Below are 11,978 nucleotides of genomic sequence, written 5' to 3'. Positions count from 1 at the left end.
GGAGCACTCTGGCCAGGAGGTTGAGTTAGGAAGGTTAGCACAAAGACCTGCCAAAGGTTGAATCCCCTGAGTGCCCTCTTGTCCCCACATCACTTATTAAGAAATTATTGAAAGGACCATTGTTTAAGAAGGGACAGAGGAGTCTCAGAGCCCCAAGCCTACCCCTGGTTTCCACAGATGGCCCAACTCCCCATTCCACTCATCTCCACACCTGTGCTTTGGCCCAAAATTGGTCAGAGCCTTCCATCTCCAATATGGGTCACAGCAAGGACTACACCTCTTCCAGAACACAAATTTATTTGGCATTTGGATGAAATGGTTCTCACAGCATTTTAAGGATTAGTGCCAACCCAACCAAAAGTAAACCCAAACTAAAAACCCTTAGTGAAAGGAAAACATAAAAAACTGGCATTGAGACAATGTACAGATTCGACTCTCACCTCCACCAGGTAGGTCAGGTCCTGGGGGAGGAGGCCCTCCCAAGACCTTGCCTGTTCCCCTGGAGGCCCAGTGTGCATAGGGTGGGGAACCCTCCTCTCACAGGAACACAAGAGTCTCAGCCAGGGTTGGACCATGGAGCACAATCAGACCTTACAAAGGGTGGTGACTGGACAGGCCACAGTCAGCCAGGCAGACTACACCTGTTCCTCTGATGTCCTCACAACCATCCTCCAGCTCCCGGAGACACAGTGGGCAGCAGGCAACCTTCTGTCCAACCCATAGATGTCCGGTGGGCTGAATACCCTTTAACAAAACCCTGGCCTGTCCAGAAGCAGACCCACCCTATCCTTAGTACCTCCAGTATGCCTGTCCCCAGCAGTCCTTCGGTCCACAAAAGTTCCCCAGTCCCACACATCTAGTGCCAGCAACTGCCCTGTACATAGTTGAGGCCTGAGCCATAGACAATGGGATGGGGGTGACCCTGTGCTGTGGAGGCTAGATCCTACAGGGCACCTTTGGGGTGGTCATTTCAAAGTAGGCCCACTCAGGACCCTAACCCTACACCAACAAGGCCTGTCACTGCTGTTCTAAAATTCGGCTGCCCTGCGCCCAGCACACATTGGAGGCACCACACATTTCCTGCTTTGTTTTCAGCAGCCAGGGTGGGGCACACGTGCCCAGGATGCCATTCTCAAAGTAGCAGCCCTTTGGCAAGGGGAGCACACACCACTTCCTGTGGGACAAGCCCAAGGACAGACAGTTGTGACAAAACACACCTCTGGTCAGCCTTGTGGGGCAATTCAAGAATCTCATTCCACATTGGAAGAAAACAAGTTTCCAACTGAAGTGTGAGAATGTGCCTAGAACTGGGCTGTACTTCCGAGGTCTGTCACCAGACCACCACAGAAGCACCCACTTTAAGTCAGCTCTCCCTTGCCGCATGCTGGTATGGAAAGGCTGAAAGAGGAACCAGGAGTTGGGGTCTGTTCTCAGAACAGGCACAGATTCAACCATGACTCAGTGCCACCCAAAAGGCCATGCTGGCCCAGAAAATCAAAGACTGAGTTCTCATGTACCATCACCACCTGCAAACACTTGGACATATATATATACACACACACATACACACACACACAGAGACACACCCGCACACAAAAAGATCTAGACATTCAACGTAGAAAAGATATGGATGTGCTAAAAAATCGCACAGAACCCGCTTAATCTCCAAACCTCAGAAATGCTAAAAGCCTGGTGTTAGGAGACGAAACCACTGCCCAGTAGGCAACAGGGTCCCTCGGTCAAAGGCCCCTGGGCAGGGCACCCAGCACTCTGTGCTGCTAAGGACAGGAAGGTGGCATGCAGCCACCAGGCACTCAGCTCTAGTGGTGGTGGTGGTGTGCAAGTGGACTTTCAGGAGGTGGACACAGCCCAGGATGTTAATTTCAGCCACCTCTCCCCACAAAGAAACAACCCTTTATGGCACAAAAAAGGTGGGGTGGGGCAGGCCAGGCCCAGGGGCAAATTCAATAGGAAGGGGGCTCCAGAGAGGAGCCAGCTTAGCCCCGAAGCCCCAGCAGAGGATCTAGGGCCAGGATACTCATGCATGGCTAAGGGCCTCAGCCCAGCTCCAGAGCTGCCTCCTGGTGGGGAGGCCATGCACAGCAATGTCAGGGAGAAATCTGAGGAACTAGGGATAGGGCTTTCTGGCATAGAACTGGGCTTCGCAGAGCCTAGCTGGAAAGACAGAGTGGAGAGTTCAACCTCCTTCCATGCTCCCATTCTTAGGGTCTTGGGCACCAGAGCTCCTGGCTAGTCTCCAGCCTAGGTAGGGTCATCCTTGATGTTCAGGCTGGACCTGTGGGGGGCCACCCCCACAGCAGCCACTGTAGCAACCCACTGACTAGACTATCCTGACAGTCCACAAACACTGGTGCCCGGAAGTGCCTTTCTGAGCAGTGGCCAGCAAGGTGCTCCGCAGCAGCTCTGGGGCTTGGTGGGTGGGCGGCAGGCTCCCCTGGACGACAAACTGCCACGAGCAAGCCCACCAAAGCCGGATATGGTTTGGCCTCCACCCAGGCCCACAGTGCCTTCTTTGTTCCCTATTTCTGAAACGTGTGGTATGAACAAACTTTATCATTCTTCTGTCATTTAAAAAGAAAAAGACAGTGACCCAAAGCTATGTCTGTCTTTGAAGCCCTCAAGGAGACTCGATGCAGGTGCTCCCTTGGGAGGCTGGTGCCATCTCTAGATGCACAGGCACGCCTTCGGGGGGGTGTAGCAGTGCAGCCAAGTCCGGGCTCACTCAGGCCCTTCAAGTCTCCATGGGAATCAGTTTTCTTGAAAGCAAACAGGTGCTCCATGCCCCTTGAGGCCATGGGCTGGGATCCTCTACACCACGGTATTGAGGGAACTGCGGCTCTGGCAGCCACCCCCTGGCAGTGCCTCTGTGGCAGGGGGGATCCCACTCTGGGTGGGGTCAGGGGGCACAAGCAGGGCACTGCTACTGTTGGCTGAGTCTTCCAGGTCTGCCAGGGAGACCCGTGCAGTGGGCAGAGGCTGCTCCAGACGCCGGGTCAATGCACCGTCACTGTCACCATGCCCTGGGGTCGGTGGGCTGGCCTCTGCTGGCTCAAAAGCATCGTCATCTGCAGGAGGAGACAGACGGGTGTCAGCAGGGTGGTAGGCCTGGCATGAGGGAAGATGGTAGGAAGACAGAACTGGGGGTGCTTCTTTTGCCTGAATGCTCCTGCTGAAGCTAGGGCTCTGCTGTGCTCACACCTCACCCTTGCTATGGTTGCCTCTGTTGTGGTACAAGGTGCAGGGGACAGTCATGAGCTAGCCTGTGTGTGGTTGGGGGACATGCTTTGTCAGTCAGGAGAACACAGTAGAGGATGAAACCCTCTCAGACTCAGTGGGGGGTTGAACTATGGCTCACGTGACAGGGTGTTACTTGGCTGCAGGTGGACAGGTGGAACAGTGTTTGCAGCCCCTGAACCAGGAATTGCAGCTGGAATACAGGGACATGAGCAAGAGAGCACGAACAGGCAGCCTCGCAAACTGTGCAGGAGTCTGCAGAAAGCTCTGGTCTGACAGCCACTCTGTGGCAGCCCACCCACTTTGGTGTGCTTATTCCTTATCACCACAGGCTCGCTCTCAGCCGACTCCCCACGGCCCCGCAGTCCTGCTGCCATGCCCTGTGACCATTTGCTTCCCAGAAGCCTGATCCATAGAGGCGCTGGGCCCCTAGAAGCATCCCTGGCAGCAAAACTGTTCTACCCTGGTCCCCTTGACAGCAGATGGCGACAATCTGTCCTGAGGACCAGTGTCAAATCCAAATTTCTACTGCCCAAACAGACCAGGAGCGGTACTAGCTGACCAAATGAACCAACAGGACAAAGAACACAGCAGTGCCGGCCTCACAATGCCCACCTTGCTGTGCTGTGTGAGCAAGCAAAGAGTGAGCCGCCCTGGGGTGGGGCACTGCCTGCAATATACAACAGGGTGTATGTATGTATTACAGGGTAACACAATGAAAAAGGGTGGGACATCTGCACTACACACCAGGGACAGGGACAAGCCAGGAAATGGGCAAGGCACCTGCAATTTCTTCTTCGCTGCACAGCCCTGGGAGGAACATATTCAAGTAACTGGCCCACCACCACAGAGCCAGTGTATTCTTCCTATGTCACAAAGCTGCCCCAGGACACAAGGGAATGTCACGGTGGTCTCTCCTCAGTTCATAGCCCAACACTTGGTTCTGGACCAGCCCTGTCCCCATGACTGCCAATGCCCGGTTCCCAGCTCTCCACAGAGCTAGGATTGGGTGTCCAAGGGCTGTTTGCTAACAGATGTTCCTGGATGGGAGGCAAGGGACAGCGTGATCGTTGTCAGCAGTCATCTGTACATACGACCCTGGGAAGAGCCTGTCCACTGACAGGTGGCAGTTCTACTTTATAGGGGAAACCAGAGATAGCAACAGAATGCTGGGAAGCAGCAGAGTTCACAGCCCTGTGCACTGGGGAGGACCCCTGGGCCCTGCAAGCCAAGTGACTGGTGACAGGCTGCTCCCTTTCCCTGTTGGGGAAGCACCTGCAGGGTCGTAGAACACGCTGTCAGGGTTGATGGAGGCCTCATAGGGTGGCGGTGGGTCATCAGGCTGGTCAATGTCTGGGTACTTGTACGCAGTGTAGGGGGGCGGAGGGTCATGGAAGTGGAAAGTCCCGCCTTCTCCATCATCAGAAAGGTGTAGCGGTGTGAGGCCTGTGCCGAACCCGTCCGGGCCATAATCAAAGCCGGGGATCCTTCGGCCAAGGTTGAAGTGGTGCACTGGGCAATGGAAGTGAGAAACAAGCAACAGGATCATGACACTGGAAAACGCACTGGTCAGCTCCTGAGGCCCACCTCCCCTAGCCCAGGGTGCCAGACATTCCGACTGTCACACTTCTGTGCCTCGCTGCCCACGAGTCCTGAAACTCACCCAGCGGCCCCATCAGTACATCCCCACCCATCACCCCCGTGCAACAGGTCTGCCTACTGTGCTCCAGCCCTCACCACACCCCTCTAGCTCTAACGTATTTCTGGGTGTCTAGCTCACGACTGCCTTTGAGTTCTGCCCACCCTACACCTCAGAGAGAACTGAGGAAGGCCTTGGGAAAAATCTTGTTGGCTCACAATGATGTGGGGACATCAGACCCGATCTGGGCTCCCTAGGAGACATCAAGACCCCTAACAGAAGCTGGCGGGTCCCTCAGCATTCTTGCCACCTTGATTCTGAATCCTTTCCTGCCTACTTGTACCTGCCCTGCCCTACCCCACACAGGACTGGGGAGGCCGGGCCGCTGCAGGCAAATGGGACTAAGGGTCAGCTGCACTACCGTGGATTTTCGGCCACGAGCATAAGCTGCTGCTTCTCCTAGCAGGAGGCCCACACTCATGGCCTAGGCCATCCTGCTTCAGAGGGCCGAGGCAAGGGCAGGGGAGCCTGGGGTCAGTGGGCGCTGGAGGTACACCCTCCCTCCATGTGCCCATGGTCTCTGATTTTGGGTCCTGCAAAGAGCTCCTCTAGTGCCTCGGGTGTCCACTCAGCCCAGAGCAAGTGGGTGGGACAGGGATGCCTTTCAGCACCCTCCATCACGTGCTACATTTCCTCTCTGCCCCTCCCTGCCTCCTGTGTCTCAATTCCTCCTGGGACACAGCCAGGGGCAGGCCTACACTGTGGTTGTCATAGGCAGGGGCTGGGGCACTCACGGTTTGCTCCAATCAGGGACTCAATGCGTTCCCGGCGTCTCTGGCGTAGCCGGTGGACCATAAAAAGCAGCAGGGACAGGATGAGAAAGGAGGAGATGCAGCTAACAATGAGACGCATCCCACTGGCCATGGAGTCGAACAGGCTATTCCCATCTGTTAGAGAAGAAGGGAAGAAACCCACTGCTCTCAGAAAAGCAGGTCCAGACCCCCGAGTACTCAGCACTATGAAAAGGCCATGGCCCTCCATCACACAACTATGTGGACAAGACGACTTACTTCCCAACACAATCTTATGATGGCAGAAACAAGCAAGCTGAAAATCAATAATACTGTAGTAACATCACAGGAGAGAAGCAGATCACGGGCCAGGAAAATTTTTAACATGATACAGGTGATGAGCACTTCTGCCTGCTTCAGGTATCATGGGAGCTCAATCTCCCTGGTCAGACCAGGGGCTTGGCCTCCCCTAATGCACCTGTGTTAGGTGACCAGGCACCTTCCTTCAAGTGCTGCAGGCCTTGAATACCTGCTGTGTGCAAATACCAAGGATGCCTGGTGAGCAAGGAAGCCATCTTCTTCTAGGATCAGCATTAAATGAGCAAACGAGAGGAGACCCATGCTCTGTGTGCCCAGGGAGAAGGAGCAACACCTGCAGAGGCCACGTGCCTTTCTCCAGGTGCTGAGTACATGCCCTCTTGCTCAACAAGGTGCATCTAAGGGTCAGGGAGACAAACTGAGGAAAATCTATCAATGCACTGTCTTCACCAAGCATCCATACATGTGAGAGAGACCATAACGCCATATATAATTCTAAATTACACAAAGTGCCCTGAACACTGTGGAGCAGGGTAAAGGGATCAAAGGCAAAGCGGATGTGTATCCTGTGAGCCAGTAGCACGGAAGGCCTCCCAAGGAGGACATGGGGAGGGCCTGAGGGCAGGAACCAGTGCGTGGCCCGGCCAGGCCTGGGTCTATTTCATATTCTCATGTGATAAGAAGCCACTGGGGGACTTGGAGTGGGGAGTGTTGCCTCCTGAGGGGCTCTGGCTCAGCAGAACTGCATGGAGGAAGGCTGCAGAGAAAGGAGCGTGGGAGTGTCAGAGAAGCCAGTGAGGAGGTGCATGCAGCATCCAGGGGAGGAAGTAACAGTGGCCTGACTAGGGTGGTGACAAAGGGAGAAGTGACAGCACGGGATCCATTCTGGATTTAGATGTATATGCTTCACTAATGCCGAGCGTGGATGCAGTCTACAGTGACTGCTGGGGAAGGACGGTCGGCCCAGGGCCCTCTCACAAATGAGACCCCATCACAGCTGTGAAGGAAGCCATCATCTCAATCCTTAAATCAGAGCAAACACCTGTCCCCACCCTACACCAGCCCCAGGCACATGTGAAGGCAAGCATTCAGGGGACACATGCTGACCTTCACGCACAGCATATAGCAACGGACTCAGAGGCACCCCACCAATGCCACAGCCCAGCCCAGCCACACCTGTTAGTGAGTGTGGGAAGACGAGGCCATGGAGATGACTGCTCTGCCTGTCTAGGGGGCTCCCGTCTCCGTCTTCACCAGAGGCCCCTGTCCCTGCCCCATCTTCCCACTCATCCATTGCTGGGGTGTGAGCCTCTGGAAGCCGCAACAGGGGCTTGATAGAAGGTACCAAACAGAATAGGACTATACAGCTGGCTGCAGCATCTAGCACTTCCCAGATTTCTCACAACCCTACAAAGGAGAAGAAATGTTCCTGTTCAGAGGGAACTGAGGCTTAGTGGGGCAATGTGATTGGCCCCAGTTCAGATCTGGGCTCCAGTTCCATCAAGGTTCTCCCAGAGTCCTCTGCCCCTCGCTAACACCCAGCAGTGCTCGAACATGGAGGCCGAAATCACTTGGAGCCCTGCAGCTGATCAGGGCAGAGGATGAGGATGTGGCCTCTACTGGGCCCCCCGAGTCCCTGTTTACAGCCCCTGTCCTCCTCTTGCCCATAAGTGGCTGATCTAATTCTTGACCTCCTCACAGCCCACTTTGCCAACCTTCTCTGTTGGTGGGGAAGCCTTTGGTATACAGAAATGTGTCCATCACTGCCAAAGGCTCGATTTTCACACTCACGATCTAGGGAGACCGGGAGGAGACACACATCAGGAGCAAGTCCTCACACTAGGATAATCCTGAGATGTGGCTAATCTGCTCACCCCGCTGGTCTCTACCCTGGGCCCCAGTCCTGGCTCAAGCGAGGCTGAGAAAGGCCGAGGTCGTGTCCCTGCTGTTGGTCAGCTCTGTGGTGGAGGACCTGGTGTTCCACAGCAGCTTCCTGGAGTCTGGACTACACCTAAACTTTCAGGGCAGAGGTAGTGGGAGCCCGGAGCCCAGGGCCCAGGCAGCAACTCTATGGTGGTTGCCGGCCTCACCCTCCAGCCTAGCATTCTTAAGTCCCAAGCAATGCAACCCTTCTACCTAAGTTCACTGGGGCTGTCGTTTGAGGGTGCTCTGTCATGGGCCCCTGTGCCCCAGACCACACTGTACAGAGTCAGTCACTGTGACTAAGCCCCTGGACCCTGGACCAGGGGTTCCTACACCCCCCCCCCCCACCATGGACATTAAACAATGGAGACACTTTTGGTCATCACCAACCACTGTGAGGTGGTGGTGGTGGTGTTATGTGGAAGTTCTACTTGCACCTGGTGGGTAGAGGCCAAGGATGTTGCTCAACATCTTGCCGTGCACAAGACAGCCCCATAGCAGTCCAGCCCAAAATGTCCACAGAGCTGGGGTGGAAACATTTGCCTTGCCCTGTCGCTCACTGGAGTTTCTCAGGTGCTTGCTAGGAAGCTGCTGAGATGCTGATCAAGGAACTAGGTGTGAAGGAAGAGAACTTGTATAGGCCAAGTGCCTATGATGTGATAGCCATTTCTAGGTCCCTTCACCTAGATGAGATGTGACTAGCACCAAGTCACAGAAGTTAGGCAGGTCCCCAACTACTAGCCCTGGAGACACTTCACAGCCAACACAGGTTCCATGAGTAAGGGGCCAGACTTCTAGAGCCCTCCTGCCATTCTTGCTGGCTAAGCATGCTCTATGCCAATGCAGATGGCCAGAACTCTCACTCTTGCCCTCCGCTCACAGGGCCAGAAAGCTACATTTATTGGTGACAATTCTTCAGAAGCAAATATGTGGAAAGGACACATCCTCTCACCAATGATCTGTTTTTCGTGATGCCTCTAATTCTCTTCCAATTTTTAAAAAATGATTAGAATATGCTTTTATTGATTTTTCAGAGAGAGGAAGGGAGAGGGAGAGAAACATCGATGAGAAAGAAATATCAACTGGTTGCTTCCTGCATGCCCCCTTCTGGGAATGGAGCCCACAACCCAGGCATGTGCCCTCAACAGGAATCAAATCGGCAAACTCTGGTGCATGGAATGACGCTCAAATGAGCCACACTGGCGGGGTCTCTTCCAATTTCAAGGGAACATTTTTGTCCCTGCCTGTGGGAAGATATCCATCAGCTTAGGGGGCTGCTGAAATGTATGTCAATTGGTGGCTAGCTCAGTGATCCAGGGATGCACCTAAAGTAGTAGTAGCCCCTTTGCAATAACTAACTCTTAATTCATTCTAAAATAAACCCAAGGACATAGTCAAGGTCCCTGATCATCCCTCCACAGTGGTCACCAGGAAGAAGCATGTCCTAGAACCAAGCCACCTTGGTTCAGACACAAAGAAGAGAGCACTATCCCAGGAGCCAGAGGCCGGCCCAAGGGTCTGGGGTGGCACTTAACTTGGCTGGTCCCTCCACGGAGCTCTGGACTGTACCTGGGCCTTAGACAAATGACACATCCTGCTGAGGTAGATGCTGTTGGAACTAAAGTTGTGCTGAAGTCCACCTGGCCTGACCTTTGGTCTGATGCCTGAGTCACCCCCAGCACTCCCCAGCCTGGACGTGAAGAGCTCCATGGTGTCAATGAACTTGGTTACATGGAAACAGCTCCAAATCTCCACCCTCAGAGATATGTGGGGCAGAAGCTCAATAGGAATCAGAGGCTGGTTTCCTGGACCCTAATGTGTGCTCTGCTATAGGATGCTGCAAAGCCAGGCACCTTACCTGTTGAAGCCTTCTGGCCCCAGGCTGTCCCAGGGCACCTGAGCAATGGGAGGGGAAAGCACTGGGAGAGATGCAGTCAAATTAGCCTGTCCTTTAGGAGAGGTACCCCATGTGGATTCAATCTGCTTCCCTAATGACCACTGTCAAACATCCTTTTAAGTGCTTGGCTGCTAACTTGTATTTTCATTGGTGAGATGTCATTTGAACTATTTTGCCCATTTCCTCCCTGCCAAGGATATTTTTCCATTTATTTTCAAGACAGAGAGAGAGGGAGAGAGAAAGAGAAACAACGTTGTGAAAGAGACATTGACTGACTGCCTCCCACATGACCCAACCAGGGCCGGGAACCAAACTGCAACCAAGGTACTTGCCCTTGACTGGAATCGAACCTGCGACAATCTGGTCTGCGAGCTGATGCTCTAACCACTTAGCAAACTGGCCAGGGCGAACCTTTGTATTTATCTATTTATTTAATCCTCACCCGAGGATATTTTTCTATTTCTCTTCAGACAGAGTGGGAGGGAGGGGGAGAGAGAAACATCAGTATGAGAGGGCCACCATCGACTGGCTGCCTGTTGCACAATCCCAACCAGGACCAGGGACTGAACAGCAACTGAGGTAACGTGCCCCTGACCGGAATCGAACCCGCAACTCATTGGTCCGAGGGCTGATGCTCTGACTGCTGAGCCAAACCAGCCAGGGAAACTTTGGGCATTTTTTTTAAGTTCTCACCCGAGGATATTTTTCTATTTATCATCAGATAAAGTGGGAGGGAGGAAGAGAGAGAGAGAGAGACAGAAACATGATGTGAGAAAGACATCAACTGGTTGCCTCCAGCACCGCCCAACTAGAGCCAGGAACCAACTCCAACCAAGGTATGTGTCCTTAACCAAAATCGAACCCGAGATTCATCAGTCTGTGGGTTGACGGTCTAACCACTGAGCAACTGGCCAGGGCAACCTTTGGCATTTAAAAAATATATATATTTCACTGATTTTTAGAGATGAAGGGAGATAGGGAGAGAGAGAGAAACATCAATAGGTGGCCTCCTGCACACTCCCTACTGTGGATCAAGCCCACAATCCGGGCATGTGCCCTAACCGGGAATTAAACTGGAGACCTCCTGGTGCCTGGGATGATGCCCAATCCACTGAGCCACATTGGCCGGGCAAACTTTGGCCTTTTTTTTTTTTTTATCCTCACCCGAGTACATTTTCCCATTTTTTATTCAGATAGAGTGGGAGGGAGAGAGAGAAACATGGATGTAAAAGTTTACACATCGAGTGGTTGTCACCCACACGACCCAACTAGGGCCGAAGACAAACTGCAACTGAGGTACACGGGAACCAAACCCGGGTCTCTCTAGACCACAGGTCGACGCTCTAACAGCTGAGCCAAACCAGCCAGGGTGAACTTGGGCATTTTAATTATGATGTGTCTTGGTGTGGGCCTCTTTGGGTTCATCTTGTTTGGGACTGGTACTTCCTGGACTTCTATGTCTATTTCCTTCACCATGTTAGGAAAGTTTTCCTTCATTATTTTTTCAAATAGGTTTTTTTTAAAAAATCCTCACCTGAGTGTATTTTTCCATTTATCTTCATATAGAGTGGAGGAGGGGAGGAGAAGAGAGAAAAACATCGATGTGCGAGACATATCGACTGGTTGCCTCCCGCATACCCAACCACGGCAAGGCAGTGAACGGCAACTGAGGTATGTGACCCAAAATGGAATTGAACCCGCCACTCCTTGGTCCACAGGCTGACGCTCTAACTGCTGAGCCAAACCACCCAGGGCTCAAATAGGTTTTTAATTCCTTGCTCTCTCTCTCTTCTTCTTCTGGCACCCCCATGATGCAAATGTTGGTATTCTTGAAGTTGTCCCAGAGGCTCCTTAAATTATCCTCATGTTTTTGGGAGAGTGAGAGGAAGGGAGAGATAGATAGAAACATCGATGTAAGAGAAAAACATTGATCAGCTGCCTCCTGCACACTCCTCACTGGGGATTGAGCCGGCAACCCAGTCATGTGCCGTGACTGGGAATTGAACCGGGACCTCTCAGTCCATGGGACGATGCTCAGTCCACTGAGCCATACCGGCTGGATTTTTTTTGTTTTTTTGAATGGGTGTCTTCTGCTTCTTTGTATCTTCAAATCACTGACTTGATCCAGTGCTTCATCTACTCTACTTTTGGTTCC

At 53.0% G+C, this 11,978-nt stretch overlaps 1 protein-coding gene across 5 annotated transcripts in view; it reads right to left on the bottom strand.

The window, feature by feature from the left end:
* Window positions 1-264: 264 nt before the first annotated feature.
* The window catches only part of DGCR2 (DiGeorge syndrome critical region gene 2), a 90,555-nt gene continuing 78,841 nt past the window's right edge, over window positions 265-11,978 (bottom strand). For 2 of the 5 annotated variants that reach the window (XM_036276323.1, XM_036276325.1), the window contains 3 exons: window positions 5,689-5,841; window positions 4,531-4,767; window positions 266-3,086 (listed from right to left, as the gene is read on the bottom strand). In XM_036276323.1, the coding sequence (XP_036132216.1) occupies window positions 2,830-3,086; window positions 4,531-4,767; window positions 5,689-5,841 (647 nt within the window). In that variant the 3' untranslated portion in view covers window positions 266-2,829. Of the gene's footprint in view, window positions 3,087-4,530; window positions 4,768-5,688; window positions 5,842-11,978 lie in introns of all 5 variants that reach the window. The other 3 variants (XM_036276322.1, XM_036276324.1, XM_036276326.1) reach the window with 2 other exon arrangements.

Source organism: Molossus molossus, unplaced genomic scaffold, assembly GCF_014108415.1.
Source record: "Molossus molossus isolate mMolMol1 unplaced genomic scaffold, mMolMol1.p scaffold_m16_p_22, whole genome shotgun sequence".
Classification (NCBI taxonomy): Eukaryota; Metazoa; Chordata; class Mammalia; order Chiroptera; family Molossidae; genus Molossus; species Molossus molossus.
Note: the sequence above shows the minus strand (reverse complement) of the source record. Positions and strands in the feature narration are given on the sequence as shown.